The sequence below is a fragment of the Solea solea genome, chromosome 7 (assembly GCF_958295425.1).
Source record: "Solea solea chromosome 7, fSolSol10.1, whole genome shotgun sequence".
Lineage (NCBI taxonomy): Eukaryota > Metazoa > Chordata > Actinopteri > Pleuronectiformes > Soleidae > Solea > Solea solea.
The window spans coordinates 22,784,054-22,805,131 of record NC_081140.1 but is presented as its reverse complement, the minus strand read 5'-3'; the positions used below and the strand labels follow the sequence as shown (position 1 = coordinate 22,805,131).

Here is a 21,078-nt window from a genome sequence, read left to right as displayed (position 1 = left end):
TTATAGACTTTTTTTCCCCCTCAGAAATTAATTAAAATTTTAAATGTCTTGCAATGTTAAAGGAAGTGAAAAAGAAATGTGTGTCCAAAAATATCCCCCAAGTATCGAGACGTCGGAACAATATTTTCAGCATAATCCTGCGATCTGACAGAATACAGAAAAAAAAATGTAACCTCTTTAAGGGAGTATTGAGCATCTGCGGAAGGAGAAGAAGGCAGTAATGCAACGTTACAGATGCAATTAAACACCAATGCCATCAACATACACGTACAAACTGGCTTAAAATGTTATGGACAGATAAAACCAGAAGACTGACAGTGAATTGAAATCATTGTGTGACCTGTCTGCTCCTCCTCTGATAGGTGACGAGGAAAAAAAGTGCTTTATAGGAGCTTCAGTCAGCTTTGTGAAAGATGAGTGTCCCAGTCCACTACACCATAGTTGAGTCAGTCATTATTGGGCCATCAGGTTTCCCTCAGCCATCTTTCATTATCTCCGGCCGGCGACTGGGACTCGCCGCACAACAGACGTGCATTAACTTAAAACATACACCAACGACTGAACTTGAAACATAGTACGACATTATTTGGTCCAAAGCAGGTTTATTCTTTTTGAGCCTTCTGCTGTGTAAGCTGTTTCCCTCCAGACAAGTGCACTGCCCTTTTAACATAGCTGCCCAAAACAGCTGAGCTGGCCACTTTAAAATCCAGGTTCTTCCTTTTAAGCTCCTTTTATAAGAAGGAGCAGCTGTCTCATTAACTTATTCTCAACTAAATGGATGGTGTGGGTAAATGATTCTTTGGTTTATACGCGACATTAACAAGAGTTTCCGTCATTTGTTTCACAGCACATCCTCTCCAAATGAAAATTAGATGAGGCACCCTACCACTGAGGTCAACACATACTGTAGTGTCAGCCTGTGTTCAGTCTGGAAGGAGTCTGAATTTTTTTGCAAAGCAGGTGCAGGCAGTGTTGTACTTGTGCTTTGTGTTAACGGCATTGTAACATAGTCACAGTGGGTCAGCCATTCATTTCCAGCAGCCTTCTCCCACTAGTTTCTGCACACATTGGATTTCTGGCAAGTGCTCTCATCAGCTCGTGTCTGTGTGTCGCTTGGCCCTTATATTGTGTTGTATGTGGGGCTATTTTCTCCAGAGGTTTAAAAAACAAACAAACCTTGATTTAAAAATGTGTTGTATACAGTGTATTTAAAATGGTATAATGCAAAATTTGTGCTCTCTGATTTTAAGTTGAGGGCCTCTGAATTGTTTATTTTGCTGCATGTGATGAATTTGTGATGTTATTTGGATGCCAGCGTCCTTGTGGGGATTCTGTTTAAAAACACTGGGGAATGCGATCTCCCGAGCCTTTGCTCATATTTATTCCATCACTTTAGTTACACATCACTTGCATCCACTGTGGATATTTGGCTTTTATAGTTATATTTATTTGTACTGAATGTAGTCAATCAAAACACAGTTTACGCATTTCTGTTTACACGCTTGATTGTAAGGCAAAGGCACAGAATTTCTCATCACTTTGTCTAACAAGCGAAATTGAATCTGTTTAAAAAAAACATTTTCAGCTCACAGCAGTGCTTCATCCGAATTTGCCACAACTGGAGTTAAAACACAAGGATAATCGGGGAAACAAATCCTCTGTTTATCCTCCTGAAAACTAGCAAGTGTCACGTGTGTAAAGATCCCCTGAGAAATATTCCCCACTCGGAGAAGTGGGAGGCAGCGCTCGCCGCTCATAAACAGTAGAGGAGTGCAGTGGTGCATCCTCTACTGGAGAACATCTTTGACTTAACTCGAGTGTGTGACCATGCACATATTAGTGAGTATAGATTTTCCGGGAAATATAACTCAAATGGAAAGCATTGACAACACGCATCTTACCGCTAGACTGCAAAGCTGCTTGTGAACATTTTGATTGATAAAAAGTCATAAGACGACATGCTAATGGGATTGATTCTTCTTTGAAAGGGAAGAAAATCAAAAGTAATACGATTAATATGCAAATTGTGAACTGAAATGAGCGAAACTCGCCACCATAACTCTTCATTTGTGAAGTTTAAAAGGAAAACATATTCCAATAAATCAACAGCTGCTCATTTGACCCTCTGCAATTATGTGTGTCATTCTCGGCACTTGTCATTCCGTGTGTACAAACGTATTTTATTTGAGGAAAATATTAAGCGATCCACCAAATGTTGGGTTAATAATATCCCAGTTCAGATACTTATCACTTGCTGAGTTAAATGAACGTTCGTTTAGATCAGTTACACTTATGTCAACACAGCTTTTACAACCTTTTTTTTTTTTTGGAGAAATTCCACTACCTTAAAATCTTGGGTGGGTGTTTGGTGTGTGATATATATATTTTTGCAATTAAGTGCAAATTTAACTAAAAATTAAAATAAAATTTAATTGCATGAAGCTTACGATACATTTTTTTGAGTGGAACACAACCTTCTGCAGACATGGATAGTATAAGTTGTTCTGTGTCATTCTTGTAAATATGAGGCATACCTTATAATAATACCTTACTTGGTCTAATCAAACATCAAAATATGGAAATATCAATTTAATTAACGTTATTAAAACTCCTTCACAGGCTTCACAACATACAGAGACATTGATGTAAATGGAACTGGACTGGGTGGTTTCCAACCATGGTGGTGGTAATTCTGCTTATCAAGTCAAGCAAATGGATTTTAATTGTGAATGTTGGCCAGGGGACAGCATGAAAATGATGGCTGATGTGTGGTGTGCTCTCTGAAAGCTGCTGTATACTGGCAGTTTTGTAGCCAGGCTGTGACAATGTTTGTTTGGATGTTTTTCTTAACCGTCTGTGATTTAATATTCACAAAATAAGTGTTTTTCTCATCAGGTGTTTGTCTTTTGTGAGTTTCACCCACAACGTCTTACAGTAATACATCTCTTCAATAACATATAAACATGCCTTGAAAGAAGAGATTAAAGTAAAATGCATAATATTGCCTCGCCACAACAGAATTGACCAGCATGACTCAGTTCCAAAGAGTTACTTATCGGTAAGAAAAATGTAGCTCTGCTACTGTTTATTTAATTACAACTTTTTTTCTTTCCGTCATTTAATCATCTCTATCAAGCTAATATTTGTTGTTTTTTATTTGCTTAGAAAATACAAGTTATGGTTAAAATGAGTGTTTTGAAATTCAAAACTGTTTAATTTCCTTTTTTTAATGAGCCTCATTGCTGTTACAGCGGCGTGACATGATGCGGTGGTAATCTTAGTACGGCTGTGGTCTTGACCTCACGTACACTGTTAATGGCAGACTTTCACAGTGTAGGCACTATGTACAATTCATCCTTACTTGTTTACATGTGGAATTTAGGTGTGAGAAGTGTAGTTATTATGCATTTGCAAGTCATTTTTTAATTAAACTTTTTCAGCAAATTTGCTTAATACATGTATGTCTAACATTTGAGCAAATAAATGATTTTCCCTTTTGTATAAATTTTGAAAACTGCATTTGGTGTCACGACCCATGGTAACGCACTACAGCTATGTGTTATTTTTCTAACCAGTAGCTGCCATGAGGCCAGAGGTGGGGACCGCCCTGAATAACTTGTTTCTCTACATATAGAGACAAACTAACATTCACATTCACTCACATCTCTTCATTTCAGAATTACTATTTAACCTGACCTGTGGGAGGAAACCGGAGAACCCTCCATTATGCAAACTCCATACAGTAAGGCCACGGGCAAAGCTGGGCTTGACCTTCTTGCTGTGGTTTGAATATTGATAGAACTCACCGAATAGCAGCTCATTGCTCCTCTCCTGTGAACTTTTTAATTGAAACTCATACTGGCAGTGGTGTGAATTTTTGTGACACCCTTTCACTTGGAGCTAAAATAAGATTGGCCCCAGCACCATTCTTTAAGAGGAACGGTTGATGGGTTAATTATCATGCAGCGAGGATGATGTTCTAACATAAAGGCGGAGAAGGATAATTACTCTACACCACATACGGGAGCAGTATTCTCTACCTCAGCTGTGACTCTGACATATCTTACAATATCGGTAGGTCACTTGAAAGTTGCGGACGCTTGATTCAAAAAGAAATAAAGAAGAAATAAAGAAAGACACAAATTAATTAACTCACTTGTGTGCAGCGTGTGGAAAAAATCCCTGTTTGTACACCGTGGATGGCAAAGTAACAAACAATTATCTGGAGTCAGCTGTTAGTTTACCTGTTACCTCCGCTGGAGTGGAGTGTGATTCATTAATGAATTCATTTGTGGTGCAAAAAAATAAAATAAAAATCCACCATGTCCCTTCTTCTGCAAAGAATTCACAGAGAAAGGACAGGCAGCTTGTGTTTGTAAGTCTTGACTTTTTGTTGTATTGTGATTATGTATGATGAAGGACTTCAGCGTGCTGTTCTATATAAAATGCTGCACATGCTGTGTGTCACGACATGCAGATATAGGCTTTGTATTTCAGCAAAGGGAAGTAAGCTTAAAAAAAACCCACGTTTTTAGCAACCTCCTTGGTTGCTCAGGTTGTTCAAATCAAAGCTTAATGCCTCTATCGACATTGCGCTGCCGAACAAGTGCCACTCCTTGTAGTAAAGAAGATAAAAGAAGATGAAACAAGACAACACGCAGCTTGTTACAAATATCAAGATTTAAAGGTGCATATGAATACGCCACACATTTATAACACAATGTATTTTTTGTTTGCAGATGCAAAACCTGCCTGAAAGTACAAAGACCTGCAAGATCTTTGCAAAAAGTTTTGCAAAAAATCCTCTTTTTTCCCCCCCTGCATGTCCCTTCTGATGCTCCTTATGTCATTAACCTAACACAAATAGACTGTGAATCATTTACTTTGGCACAGATTTGTTCGTGTTCATAAATATACAATGTGACATATTACCCATTTTCCCCAACATGTCATTGGCCTTTATGTAAATCTGTGCATTGAGTCCAAACACAATGATGGATTGTCATTATGGTGTAGGTTCGTGGATTATGCCGATTTTATTTAACCGCTTTCACAGTGGCCGTCATCGTCAAGATTTAGAGAATTTCCGAATTCTTAGAAATCTCTTTTACCTACTCAACAAATCCATCTCAATCTATTATTCCAACTCTTCTCAGCTCGCCCTGAATCCCCCCCCCCCCCCCCCCCCCCCCCACACAACTTGATGTATCTGTGTCAATTAAGCCGTGGCACCTTGCTTACTGGGCTTTGAAGTGTCACCATTTCAGGCTCATGCTCACATGATCTTGACAGGCATCAGGCTATACGTGTAAATTTACCACTGTGGAAGGTGATATAACTCCATTCAGGTGTGCTCCGTCTCGTTGTGAGGACCATAATTGCCTGTGCTACTCTTCCCATTGGTAATTGTCTTTTGATTGAGGTCATCAGGACAATTAAAACCATTGAGGGGTGAAAAAAAAAAAAAAACACCAGCAGGAGACTTGGGATGAACAAATCGAAAGGGATGATTATGAGCAGAGAGTCCCACTGACGACAGTCAGGACGCGGCTTTATCACAGTGTATTAATTAAATGTGTCTATTTTTATTCCCATTTTCTTTTAACAGTCACAGGCGGTTGTCACCGGCGATCTTAGCAGCTTGTTTCCGAGTAAAATGAGCGTTGCGTCATTATTTAACTTGAACCTCAGGTGGAATGGCACAGTGACAGTGTAATTATGTAAGCATGTGCCAAAGGCAGAAAGTAAATCTAACATTTGTGATCTCCAGTAATTAACCATAAATCTATTTACATATTAGGGCTGTCAGAGTTGACGCGTTAATCGTTGCGTTTAATACAGCCAAAAACTGTCCGCGCGAAACAGTCACTTGCCTGCAGTCAGTCAGGTAAGTGAGACAGTATCTATAGAGAGAGCAGCTGAAGGTGGAGAGAAGTGAGGGATTGTTGGGCGCTTGGACGCTTTACTTACTTACCATTGCAATTAATGCCGTTGTGTTTAGGTTAATGTGGTTGTGTTTTCTGCTTTGGGGGGCGTGTGTGTTTTATGTTGTTGCATACAGGACGGCCGTCATCCATGTTGAGCCTTTCAGATGACCGGTTGGCACTTGAGTCTCTTTGAAACCACATAGCTCTATGTGTAGTTCTGTGTCTGAAAAGAAAGATACGATTCATTCCTTTTTTTTTATAATCTATTGACGGCATCATTTATTTATTTATTTTTTAATATGAGTGTTTCGTATACCACATTTCGTATTCCGATGGTGAGTGGGGTAGTAATTGCAGGAATGATCAATTTACTCCTCCACCTTGGCACAAAACACATCTGAGAGAACCAAGAATGTATAGAGTTACGTTAACAACTGTGCTATAGTTGAACTAGTGTTTCAACATTTATTTCTTAAGTAGCTAGGACAGTGGTAACATCTCAGCAGGTTTTGGACAGATGACTGTGGTAGACTTGGCCAGGTAATCATGGTCGGTTATTGAGACTAATCTCGGAGCATGTTCACAGTCCTCCACACACAGCTAAAGCGGAAAGTTGTGTTGACGTCTTCCTGCTAAAAGATGCTAAAAATCTTATGGATGTTTTAACGGTCCACTGGGGATGGAAGCAGCTGGAGTTCTCCTGACTGTGACAGATGTGTGTGTGTGAGACAGAGCAGATATACTAGTGTCTCATACAGACGATAAAATGAATCATCACTTCGTATTATTTATGTTCTTGTTTGCATGTGTAAAAATGGATCCTGTTCCTTCACTAACCCCTTTCCCCCTCCTTTCTCTCCTCTCTCCAACCAGTCAAGGCAGACACTTTCTTGTCTAATAATCAGTTAATGTGCACCCCTAATCTCCATGTACTGTAAAATACACATGCAGTTGCTTGTGGAAAAAAACAAAACAACGGAACACAACTGGATATGATTTATCTTTTTTGGCTGTGGAGCCTCTTGGATAAGTCGGTGTAATTTTGTCAAGTGCTGCTTCTTAAGAAAATGACACATCCTTCAGCCAATTTCTGTCAAATTGGGTCAGTGGTTGCAATAGAGATGGATGCATAATGAAGAGGAAACTGTCTCTGAGCATTCCCACATAACTGGCCTCAACAGTAGCGTTTGACTGAATGACAGAGGGTTTTTTTGTTTTGTTTTTTTTCTGTCTACACAAGCCATTCTGTGTGTGTACCTGTGTGAAGTGTGTGAGCGGTACAAACTTGTCTTTCCCGTCACTGTGTTAGAGTTTTGTAGAGTTTCGGATGTCCCTCTTCATTTCAAACCAACACCGTCTACTTCTTCTCTTTCACTAAGAATGCGGCTCCATTTGAGAGGGTTGTATTGCAAGGTTAACATCCATAACATCTTGGGCGTATACAGCAGTAACTGTCGATTTCCACTCCATCTGAAAACTTCAGAGGTTATGGGACATGATTTGACAACAAAAAGGAAAAAAAAGAAACCGACATCCTTTTCAGCTGAAGAAAAGACCAAGCATCAAAAGTCACAGTGAGCAGATGCTGTACATGAGCGCGCCAATTCATAGCAGCTCACTGAGGCTTGAGACACTTCATAATTCCTAGACAAAAACACTTAACAAAGGGTTTACTCCAATTAGATTGTCATTACCCGTTTGGATGACCGTCACTGACCCTATTTTAATTGACACAATCCCCGGAGTTGGATTGAATATGAGAAGGGGTTACAATCTGTTTTCACATTCAGAGGGAAATTGTTGTGAATCGTTATGAATCACTAAAAAGGGCTTCAGAGGCGCAGATCTCTCCACTCTCTTGGCTGTGAAAGCGGATCCTTGTTGTTCCATACGTTGCTTGTATCCTGGCAACTGTCATCAGATACAATGACGTGCTAATCCGGATCATTCATGTCACTCTTGTTCAACTTGGAAGAATCCCGCTTTACTGTGTCTCTCTCCGTCAGCGTTGGGATTAAAGTGATTAAAACTCAATCGGCTGCAAATGAAGGTTGAAAAGCATTTCATTTCTCACATGAAAGTCCCTTGTAAGAGTGTAAAGAAGTCAATTGAAAACCCATTGATTATGGTATTCAGACCTTTTTTTTTTTTTTTATCAGTGTCTACCGCCACAGTGACCCGTCATGTTCTAAAACTAAGGATGAGACTTGAATTATGATGCAATCAGTTGACCTTTTTCGAGCCGATCCAGTGAGACTGAATTAATGAATGGCAGAGTGGGGCTTCGGGGGGGGGGAGATTTTTATTTTTGAATATTACATCCAAATTAGCTTACTTATTTATTTGTTTTCAAATGTAGATGACGCCAAAATTATCCCACAAAAGTCGCCATGGGTGCTGTGACTGCGTCCCAGGAGCTGTGTCGTTAATAAGTGTCTCTGTAGCAGCGCCAGGATTTGTCTGTACATGACATCATGACTACAGTCTGACTTTGCTTTTCACTTCAATAGACGCTATTCATTTAACAGAGCAGCAGAATGAACACCTTTACATTTTGGTGTGTGCCCCAAACGATGATCTATGAAGGAAATTGAAGTGATTGCTAGTTTATGAACTAAAAAAAAAAGAACATCTTTAGTCATCTGTTTTTTATTGATCGTCCGTCCCGGTTGATGATTGATGAAAGTATAACTCGCGAGGTATCTTTTAGCTAATATTAGTCTCATCCTCTGGTTTATTTTCTCGAGACAAGCTATCGATCTTTTTGTTGTGTATTACATGCAAATAAGGGGCCGTGTTGGAGATAAACAGAAGTGTTCAAATTACACTCACTGACAACTTGCTTTGACATTTTCACTTTGCCAGAGAGAGTTCTCTAAATATCCTGATTAAAAAAAATGGACCTCTTACCATTCTGATAAATGTATCATGCTTTTCCAGTTTTGCCCAAAAACAATGTATTTTAGATGACACTATGAAAATCACTTCAGAGCTAAATACTTCCTCATACATATTTTATTGTTATTTATCCACACGCGTTGAAGACAGGAGTGAAATATAGAAAATAAAAAGCACGTCCGTCTGAGAACACATGCATCGCTATGAATCTAAAGTAACTACACACTGCCCAACTACCCAACTATAAAATAATATACATGTGAACTGTTTAATAAAACAAACAGCAACATGTAAATGTGATGTCAAGTCCTGAACGAGAAGTTGGGAGTTTGTGTGCGAGCTGCCGACGATGCTTAGGTTGAAGAAGGACTCCCACGAGTCTTTATGATTCCAGTGCTCTCTCAGAACATGTGGGTGTGTTTTAATCGCAGATGCCGCCGGTGACACCTGAAGGCTGAAAAAAAATAAGAAGTTGATGGGAGAGATCGTGGAATATTAAATGGATGAGCTGGACCATAGTCAGAATACTGAGTTGGTGAAAATGCCCTTAATAATAGCAGAGGTCATCATCACCAAGCCTAAACGTCCTGACCTCTGAGGGGGGGCAACAATGAATGTAGCCCCTCAAGAAAAAACTTTATCACCATGTTTTCCAAAAATAATTTTGGTTTTTCATTGCATTTAATTTGTATCTTTTACACGTGGACACATTTGCTGGCACAAGTCGACAACTCGCTTGTGTACACAATACTATTGCTCTGATTTATTTGAGAGTTGGGTACCGTCGTACAGTTGGGCCGCGGTCACTGTACCACGCTGGGGTTCGAGGTTCCGAGTGTGAGAGCAGGCAAGTCCGGTACCCGGGGCTGGAGGCGGCGCCGTCGATTCCATCGGCCCTGGGAGCGAGTAAGACGGGGACACTGTGTGGATCGGGGGAAAACCACACCTCCGGGTGCGGATGTAGCCCACACAAGAGCCACACTTTCTGTTAAAATGACCTGAAAATTCAAGGTATTGGCCTATGTTTAAATGTCTTTGACATGGCATTAGAAAATGCCCTTTACTATACTTGACTTTATTAACTTTAATAAAACTTCGACTTTATTGACAGATAACTTGATCTGAAAAAATGAGAAGTCATTAATGCCCTAGTGTGGGCCATAGGATGAACACTGACACTGAATGCAGAGAGGCTGCATCGGCTGCACGTGCCACCTCTGTCTTTTAACACCTTTTAATATCTTTATAGATGTTGTATACCTCACCCTCAGGCTACATGCCATTTCTAAGCAGACAGCTCATCGAGATGAGTGGCAAGTGAAGGACTGAGAGCTTTACCGATGCTGAGCCTCAAATGTCTTTTTTTAGCCTTTTACTTGTAGATTCCTGGCACAGGTTTTACTTTTAGCCACTGTTTAGGTCCATTGGCACAAATTGTGGAAAAAGCATAGCCTCAGGATAAGCTTATCAGTGTTTGCCGAGGCATAGTAGTACTAACCCTAACCATAACCTGCCGTTGCTTATCTACATTGTTCACCCATATCTTCCCTGCAAGCCCAGAAAGTGAAAGTAATGAAAGTCAGTCAAAAGCTCCGCTCTAAAGCATTTTTATCCCCTGCTGCACCTGGCCCGTCTTAGTTTTGTGTTTTGAGTGTTTGTTTTTTCCTCCATGGCTTTAACATGATTTGGTAAAGGGCTAATCTGAAAAAAGACGTCCTATTAACAAAGGGCTTGTTTTGGTCAAAGGAGAGAAACTGGTGAGAGTAATCCCTGCATTATTACGTTTTTTTACTTCATCCCCTTACACTTGGCTTAAAACCTGCCATGTGTGTAATGACACTGAAGAGCTTAGCTTCTTGTACGGCTAGCACATAAAAAAAATAAACATAAGTGATGTGTCCTATCTCCTCTTTCAAAATAAAAGTTTTCTTAATTGCATTTCTTTATTCTTCTCATACCCTCAGTTTTATACAAAATATAGGACATAAATAGAACGATGTATTAATTCAACTCAACAAACAGTATACAGCACGTCAAGCCTCCTTTTTTTATAACTACCAAAATCTTAGAAGTGCTCTTCTCTTCACACTAAAGATATTTAATGGCCTATAAAGTGAAAATCCAGCCTTGAAAATGAGTTGTGTTATCTTTGCATCTCTACTCTCTGCATCAGTGCTTCTAAAACTTTTTATACCGAGCACCACCTGAGAAAATATTGAGCTCTCAAAGCAACACCATTACCGGCAAACATTAGAATACAGTGTCGTAAATAGGCCGAGAAAAGTCGGCGACGACAGATTTAATCCCAACAAGATCGTTTGCTCCCCCATCATCATCCTCCTCTTCCTCACATATACTTCAGACACTGGTATCGAGTTATTAGATTAAGACGGAGTGAGATATAATGTGACTATAATTATTGTGATTTAATTTATTTTTGTTGATTTGTTTAATATTCTCGTCAAAATCCATCAGGTAGCCCTTTTGCCTTTATCCTTGTCTTATGCTGCTCTGTATATAGTAATCATTACATCCGTCACACAGTGTTTTTGTGTGAAATACTTTGTGTTGTGGTTAAATCTTTACATACCAAATTACTTTAATGACTCGGGACTAATATCTGTGTTAAAAAAACAAAGAAAAGAAAGGGATGTATTTAGGGTGGGATGTTTATGCATGAACAGAGGAACAGCATCTGGCAAATTTCCTTAATAATGCACACAATGTTGGAGCTGACAAATGGGATACATGTACTACAGCGGTGCCTGTGAAAGGACACAATGTTAAGCCTCACACTGCAGTGTAAGACTGCATATTATGCAGACCATAGTCGGACGCATATTATCATGTCCCTGTCCCACAGAACCACCGCTCACTTACTCCACCTTTATTTGAGGACACAACGTTTTTTCATCCAGCGTGGATTCCTGACATATCCTGACATTTTTTATTTTGTCTTGTCAAGTGTTTTCCGTGTAAACTGACAAACGGGAGAATCCTGACATTTTGACCGAGCCACTTGTTTTTATACGTTTGGTCTTATTTCCTGTATTTTCATCATTTATTTGGAAGTTGACGCAAGAGATATGTGTGAGAAGTGTGTATTCATTGTTTACATAAGGTGAATGTTTGATTATTGTACAACAACACAGCGGTTGTGCTAGACTTTAGACTAAATTCTGTCAAACGCTATTTTACCCAATTTTTTTCAAAGATGATGACACATAGTCTATCTCCTAGTATTTAATTTTCAAAAGCAACAGACGGGCCGCCACTGCCCCTAATACACCTCAGCTCGAACTCTCGGCAAATACACGATCGGACAAATTCAATTAAAATGTGAGCAAACTCTTTACAAGACATTAAAGTGAACCTGGTTGACCTCCTGTCGCCCGTCTTGGATGAACTCAATTGCAGCCGGCGCCACTGTTACAGGTGGCCTACAAGTGGTATTTGACGGTGTCATGTGAATAGATCGCCGTCCGTGTTCAATCTGTCAAAATGACGGACAGCCTTCACATTTTTCTGTCATGGTGGAAAAAAAATAAATCCTTCAGTGATGGAGAATTCTCGCTTAACGTGACCCCAGCTATAACACAGAGAGAACAATTTGTTTGTCAAACGATATATTCATCCAGACCTTTTGGCGCCACATTCTGAAGTATAAAAATGTCTCTTTTTCTTTTTTTAAATGACACTATATTTACATCACCTCCTTTTCTTGATGTTTTACTTTATTGATGCCAGTGTATCTCAGAGAGGCTTTTCTAAAAGGCGCTGCCACCAGGTTACGTCGGTCCGAATATTGCTTTTATGTTCTGCTTTTCTTTCTTCCGCTTGATGGTTTTTTTTTGTTTTTCTTTTTGTACAAAGTCTAGACCACATGGGAATTTTACGAGGCACATAACCTTTTTTGTATACAAGGATAGTGTGACCCCCTTTTTAAAGTTTAATGTTGTAGAGTGGGTGTATGTTGAAAACTTGTATGTTAAGAGTGCTAGATAGTTACCTGTTAGAAGGTCGAGGACAGTGGGTCGACGTTTGTACACTACCTGTGGTGATTTTTTAAATATAGTGGGTTAGAGCTCAAAATGTGCCTGTATCTCTAATTTTTCAAAAACCCTTTCCTGTCCCATTTTTTTTTTTTTTTTATCTTCACATGATACAATCTCCTGCTGCAAGTGTGGGGAGGTAGTGAGGCGGTGATTGTGTCAAAACCTCAGCTTGGGATCCCACGTCTCCGCGACATGACAAACAGCGAGGCCCAGAGTAGAAGGATCACGCTCATTACAGTCGGTGCACCCTACACATTACCTCATTTATAATCATTCGGCTGAGCTGTGATCACTTGGACAGAAATGTGGCAGAATCTAGGTCCACCGTTCTGCCAGTATATAGCTCACAGCTGGAAAAGTTACAGGGACAAGCCCCAGAGGAGAATCCCTCTTTCACTGAAACGCAGGCATCAAAGGAAGAATCTCAGGGGTGTCTGATGCCCTGACAGGACGTGTTCCTGTAATTAAAGCCTGCATAAAAAGTCTGAGCATGAGTTAAAATAGTTTTAAGTTCATATTTCTATTTCATTTTGACAAATGTTCTGAATTTCATGCGTTGTTGACAAGGACTGGACTGAACTAGTTCACATTCTTGCCTAATTGAGCCCATTGTTTCTTGCCCCTGTAGACTTTCTAACCCACTGCACTGTAAGTGCTGTATGTGTGTGGGTTTTTCTTTTTTTTTTGTCTCGTATGAAAAAAACATTCTACCAATTTCCTCTGCCACACAGTGTTCAGTTGACTGAAAAGTGAAAGCTTGTCCACGAATGACATGTCTGGCTGCGTTCTGTGAGACGCGGAGCAGCCGAGTGGTGTGAACTTTAGGCTGTCGGAGTACAGACTCGCTCTTATTTACTACACGCAAGGGAGCCACGTTCTCTCGGACTGAAAAAAAATGTTTGACAGTAGACGAGAAATATTCATATCCACAAACCTAGTTCGTGTAGTGCACACTGAATAATACACTGCATATGATCATTTGTGTGTCTGGATACTTTTTTTTGGTTATTGTTAACTCATTTTATGTGAGTTTAAACAACAGGTATACTGTAATATTCACACCAATATTGTTCCAGTTCCCCTGCTTCCTGAACTCCTAGTGAGTCATTCCATTTTCACATTGCACCATGTAAACATTTGAACTCGGCGTGCCGCTCTCTGTAGGACAAAACATCAAACTACTCAGCGTGCCGTAACACTGACGGCAAAGCTGTGTCACTGATTGAACTGTTAATGAGGTGTGCAAGGATATATTTGGCTCGAGCTGGAAAACAACAGTCGACTGGAAGTGAGGAATGTTCTGTGTACTGTGTACTGTACTTATTTTGTAAAAGTTTGCCTCGTGGAAATATTGTGTGTATTTGGTATAAGCGTCGTCTTGGAGGAATGTGCTGTCGTCAGCTGCTAACGGGATGGTGTCCGGTCCAGCGTGGATAGCGTGGACAGCATGGCAGCGTTTGACATGACAACAGGACGACTCGCGCTGCCAAATTAATAAAGGGAAACGCTGAAAGGAGGCACAGCAAGGGGTTCCTTTCCTGAGGTGATTTGTGCTTTTGTTCTACCAAACTACAAGAAAGGTCAGAGTGAGGTGACCTTTCCAGACAAACCGCCTTGAGCTATTTTTTTTTATTTAAAAAAAAAAAAAAAAAGATTGACAACCATGAAATACTAATATTAATTGTCTGTCACAATTTTATTTTTATGTAATTTTTTATTTCCAACTCCAAAAGGCGCTTCGTTTTCCAGCCGAGTTGCAGAAACGGACAACAATAACAGCTCAGATTACAAGGAAGGAAATAGATTATTGTGTTTACCTCAGTGTCTTCCCCATTATTGCTTTTTTTTTTTCTTCTTCTTTGTCTATATAACGGATAGCCTAATTGCTTAGCCACTAATTGTTAAACCCACTAGTAGTACAGCTTTTACATTCTGGGAGAATGGGGAGCAAATGAGGTGAGGCGCAGACAAGGAGCCATACATAATTAATGGAAGATGATCCCAGTTAGATCTGGACATGCTTCCCTCAACCCTCCGAGCTTTCTGTGCTGCTGCATTAATGATCTGAATGACACAGACAACTTAAATGAACATGAGAGAGAGACTGATATTGAGATAAGGGAGGCGGGGAGAGAGAGAGAGAGAGAGAGGGAGACTGAAATGATCAAATAAAGAAGAAATGCATGGCATTGGAGGAAAAAACCCACTAAGGTCACGCCTTAATCTTCCTTGTGGCAAGAACACACGCCATCAATTATCATTGTTTGCAAATGGACTTTTAGACTTCTTTTAACAACACAAGAGAACTCTAACTTTTCGTGTTTTGCTTGGTTGCTACATCGCAGATCTGTGTGCTACTTGTACTCTCCGTGCAGACAGACAGACAGACAGACTTCATATAGTTTTAGCTGCTGCGGCTGTACGCTTACACATGTGAGTGGCACCTAATACAGTTCTCTCTCTCTCACAGAAGAAGTCATCTTTCTTTTTTCTTTTTTTTTTAGTCTACCTGTCACTCCAACTCGCTGGCACCTAAGAGTAAACTGTGCTCACCTCTGCTTCTGCAATAGAATGAATGCTGTGTGTGTGTGTGTGTGTGTGTGTGTGTGTGTGTGTGTGTGTGTGTGTGTGTGTGGGTAGCGGTCAGTTAACAGGCGTGGTAAAGTGATCAGGAACGTACTGTGTGACTCAGTAAGACAGCACATCAGACAGTGTTGCCCATCACACTCTTTCTACACGTGTCCCAGTGTGTACATTGAAGCAGGCAGGATTTGGTTAGTATGGGGTAACCTTTGGTGTGTACTTCCCTCTCAGTGATGGTCCTCCACATGGACACTGCCTGAATTCTAAAGGGAGGTTAATAGTGATTGGATTACTCACGAAAAGATGCAGCTTCCACAAACATAGACATGGGATTTGTGTCTGCCTCTTCAGTCCATCGAGTTGAAATCGTTGAATTTCCTGTCCTTTCCAAATGAAATAGTTGCTGTATATGCACATCTCAAACAAGCCAAAGAGCAAGCAAGACCTGGAGAAGTGCGAGTGGCTCTGACTGGAGCACAGAATACGGCTGAGCGGGTTGTGATTTTGCTCATGGTCGCCGGCTTTCTGCAGTGCTGTCGCTAAATACACCAGACTCCTCTGTTTAATATTGAGATTTTTCAAATTTCAAATTGTTTTGGGATTTTTAAGTCTTTTTTTTTAACAGTCTGACTACGTCGCGTTTAAGTATCGTCTCAGCTCGCTTTGAACCTTGAGAGCAGGTACTAAAAAAGTACCAGGTACTGTTCCAAATGGACAAGCAATAATTTTGGTAATCAAAGTTTCCCCAGGCAAACATTTGCCAGTTATCTAACGAGACACAAAAAATTGCTATTTGGTAGGAAAACACTGTGACTCAGTCAGTCAGATTTATTACAACCCAGGCAAACATACAGTGAATCGAACGATAACAAGGTTTTAGCATATTGATGACAGATGACGGAATAAACTACGCACGGTTCGAGTCCCCACCAGGTCAAAGGGCTGGTGGGAAACTCACCCTGAAAAAGATACCCAACCCCCATTGCTCCCCGGGCGCTGCTCAGTGGCTGCCCACTGCTCCTTATTTCTAGGAAGGTTTCTAGTAGAGGATGGGTTAAATGCAGAGAAGGAATTTCCCTTAGGAGATTAATAAAAGTATAAATAAAAAATAGAGAATGGCCTAATGACAGCCTATCTGTGTGGTAAGAGAACGGGAGTGTGCTCATAGTTGTCCTAATAACAAATAATAAACTCAGTGATGTGAAGCGGCTCTACTTTGCATCACGCTCCCACATGTTGTCGTTGTTTTTTGGGTCACCTTGATGTGCTTAAAACTTCATATAGATGTCTGTGTTTGTTTGGGGAATATCAAGGATTAAACAAAAGGTGCATGATGTTTTTGCTTGGAAAGTAAGTGATTCACTGGAGAAATGGCAACAAAGACGTGGCCCTATTCAGAACCTGCTCCGCACTGTTTTCGGAGCATGCTTGTGTTATATAGGTGTGTGTGTCTGGAAAGTGCAAAAAAAAATAAAAAATCTTTAAATATGTATCTGGGTAATACTGGAATAATATTCACCATAAAGACTAGTTTTTTTTTCGTACGTAAAGTATAGGAATACTTTAGATGATGGTTGATGATGATTGTCGACCCATTTTGAAGCCTATTGCTGTCAGGATTTCTCAAAACGTTTTTTTTTCTCAGCACAAGACCTTTAGTGGTTTTCTTGTTTAAGTGGGATCTAAGAGCTGTGTTGGACTGTAATTAGAGTGCGTGTGGGATTCAAGAAGAGCTATTTAGTTTTACAGTGTGCACACGAGTGCATGTGATAACCATGAGCTGCTGTGCATCACCCCAGTAACTCTCCCCGCTCTCTCTTTCTGTTTTCTAGACACAGCTTTAATGAAGAGGCAAACCTGCTAACATTCATGCAGAAGGGACCCTCGTCAACAAGTATGGGGTCACCATGGAAACCATTTCTCCTTCTGTCTGTCATCAGTGGCCTTTCAGGTGAGACATTCTAAAGGTGTTGTTCGGGGGTATTGGTCAGGAATAGTCGCGCACAATAATCACGTCAGACACTGCATCGACACTGCAGTTGTAGTTGTGACACAGCTCGGAGGATTGTTGTTTACGGACGTTAAAACGGGTGCTCGCGTGTCTTCACACCTGCGTGGAAGGAATCCATATTGTTGAGGCGGTGCATTTTTGTATTTTATATTTGAGGGGGGAAAAAAAATTGAATTGTCATGGCTCATTGAGCATTCCTGTTCTGGTATCGAATTTCCTTGAGAGATTTGAAACTGTTTCTCTGCACCTTTTTCAGAAAAGGTCTGCGAGGACATTGAGGGGAGAAAAAAACAAAAAAAAAACAGGTTTGCTGATCAGGCCACATTCCTGCTCCAGTCTGAGAGTCTTATTTGAATGACATTAGTTGAATTGCAGGGTTCACTGGCTCGTCAAACATTACCCGCGTTCCAACTTAATTAAACAAAGAAAAACAAAAGCTTCACTCGGTGGAAATGCTTATCCAAAGTGCCTTTTAAGTATCTTTGTAGCTTTAGTGGCCCCAGTAGGAATCAAAACCTCAACATGTCAGGGCATTCCTGGCAGCACATCTTTACTAGTCCGATTAGCGATGAGTGCACAAATTTAAGTTCCAGATCAAGTGTCTCCCTTGGTGAAGCCACAGCATGTGTTTGCCAGTCTATTGGATTCTGCCCTTTAATGGTTTGTTAAACCCACCGGAGGAGGGTTCACTTACTTAAGCTTCTCAGTGTCAAACACACACACACAGCACTACACACAGCAATCGCCTCACCTGTCTGAACAGAGGCCATGACATGGATACAACTGTTTCTTATGTTTTCATTCTCATCCCCACGAACTGTTGTGTTGTGTTCCTGCCAAACAAAAGCAAATCAAACCTGTCAAACCTGCAAAACGACGATGTTTTCGAATGTCTCGTTTTGTCCACATACCAAAAATTATTCAGTTTAAATGATGTCTTTGTTATATGGAGCACATAACCTAGAAAATATTCACATTTAAGAAGCTAAAACAATCAGAAATCTTGTTTTAATGATGAAAAAAGCTTCAAACCAATAAGTCGATTATCAAAATAATTGACGATGACTTTATCAATTCCAAGGTATCTCTACGCTTGTTCTTATTCAATTAGAAATTACCTTTTCCGGCGCGTTCTTTGTGTACACAACAAATACTGCGCTCATGCCCTCCGTCTCTCACCCTGGTGTGTGCTTACACTGATTTATATTTGTGCAAAACATTTGTTTGTAATGGGTAACGCTCAGTATAATGAGATTGAGCTATCTCGACTGAGGACGGGTCATAACGAGTGAACTCGTAATAAGAGGTAAACAACGCAACGCTGCAAAGTGTACACTTGACGTAGATATACGGTGTTTCAGTGGAAGCCAACTGGGATTTCTCCTGGTGGGCCTGTCTCCATTGAGAGAACACGTTTTTCAGGCACTGGACTCAGTTAGTGCACATTCATCAACATCAACAGAGTAATGTAAAAGTAGCACGCAGCAGTGAGTTGGTGTAATTAACTCCCCCCCCAGCGCTACCTTTCTGTCAGAAGCTTTTTTTCCCTGTGCTTTAATCCCTGGATTCAGCAGAGGGAAAAGACAGCGTGCTGGATGTTGGTACACTTCAGCAAACTGCACTCGTGCCAATTCAAATTCGGGGGGCTTTCGGAGTTTGTCAGGCAGATGAAGGCGCGGTGACGGAGTTAAATTAAATTGCTCAAGAAAGACTAAAGACACCTTCATTATCTGGTTGTCACTTATGGTATTACTTCCCCTTTCAGGGTTCTGTAGGATAAAACAATGAGAGGCTCAGCCTTTAAAGACTTTAGAAGAGATGAAATAGGGCTGAAACTGTTCAATTATGACGATATCATTTGGTCAGTCCAAGTACAGTTTAATTCTGTCTACATGTAGTACAGTAAAAAACAATAAAAAACAAACCTGGCCACTGCAGTAAACATAAAAAGAGAAAAAAATCACTGAACAAATTTCAGACCAACACATGAATGCAGAATAAGAGGGTGCCATCTGTTTCTATATACATGGCCAACATTTGGCATAAAATAGCCTTCAAAATCTCAATGAAAATATCTCGTCCTTTATGTCTATCTGTTTCTGTTAGCAGCACAATCCATGGCTGCTATAGTCGGACAAAGAAAGAGGAAAAGTGGATGGAAAATAAATTGAATATGGTTTACCAAAGTTACTGCAAAGTGTTAATGTTCACAACCATATATATATATTATTGTATACACATGGGAACATGATGTTACACAGTACATTGGAATTTATAAGCACTGGAAACTTTAACTTTACGAATTATAAAAAAAAATCACCTGTTATTAATTTTATTCTATCCTCACATACTAAATATAATTAGTAGAGATTAGTAAATCTTCAATCCTAACAAACAGACTGAAAGAACACTTAGACTGAGCTGATGAGCTGGAGGTTCTCTGTTTAGTGAGACTTCAACCAGTTTATCAAGTTTTTAAGCAGGGGCTTACCGGCTTGAGCAGTTAATTTGTTTCAGTCCATTCCATCTATTGATTTTTGATCTCAGGATTTGGTTCTTTGGTACTTTGGGGCGCATATAGTTGGCAGAATTTACTCTACGCGGCCATTATATGTATCGCAGAGCAACAGACTCCTGTTGTCTTTGTACTTTGCGAATAATTGCCTCTCTCAAAAATATGGAGGCTGTTCCTCACAGGCTTTGTGAGGCTTTACTGCAAAATAGATTTTTCTACCTTTTACGTTGCACACTCATTTGGAGAGGAAAACATGTGACCATATTTACTTCAGTCCCCGCTAAAATTACCATTTCAGCCATCAAAGGTTAACAACATGTAGACTTCCAGGGACACATCCAATTAAAATGTTCCCAACTTTCTAAAGGAGAGGTTTGTGAAATCAGCTCAAAAAGTTTACCTTTTTTTATCTGAATGCCATTACAGTAAAGAAGAGTCTCTTTTGGATGCACTGTATGTTACAGTACATTCAGTCAGATATAATAATATGCAAATGCAACACTGCAAGTCGTTAACCTTTCAGCAATGAGGGTGTCATGGAACAATTTCCAACAGATGAACATTAAATTATAGTCTCACGGTTTTCACATTTGCATACTATATATGCATGGCCATGAGTTTTATACGGTGGCCCAGTTTGTTGGATTGTGGCTTGGTACAGTAGATGCATACGTTATACACACATGTCTAGAATATAGAATGGTAACGCGTGGTTAGTGTAACTGTTTTCTCTGTATACATCCATGTGCTTATTTGCAGTTGAAACTGGCAAATTGCTGTTTGGAACAAGTTGATCAGTTTGTATTCCTGAACATTTGAAACTTGAAGCTATTTCATGTAAAACAAAGGATCTCCAGATATATAGATTGAGAAAAGCTTTCTACTGTCATCGCCCTTGATGACCAGCCACGAGAAAACCAGCAACAAGTCTATGGAATTTGATTTAATCATTCAACAATATTGTATTTTATTGCTTGAAAATACATTTGTTCTTTGCGCTCCCTGGTTTGTTGCCTGCTGATTGGCTGGACAGCGACTCCAAGCCTGTGGCGACTTCCGGTCCATTGAGCTGTCAGTCCAAAACTCCAG

General features: G+C 40.1%; 1 protein-coding gene across 3 annotated transcripts in view; it reads left to right on the top strand.

The window, feature by feature from the left end:
* Positions 1–21,078, top strand: part of cntn5 (contactin 5) — a 105,004-nt gene that overhangs the window by 12,019 nt on the left and 71,907 nt on the right. For all 3 annotated transcript variants that reach the window (XM_058634442.1, XM_058634443.1, XM_058634440.1), the window contains exon 2: positions 17,296–17,414. In XM_058634442.1, the coding sequence (XP_058490425.1) occupies positions 17,333–17,414 (82 nt within the window). In that variant the 5' untranslated portion in view covers positions 17,296–17,332. The remainder of the gene's footprint in view (positions 1–17,295; positions 17,415–21,078) is intronic.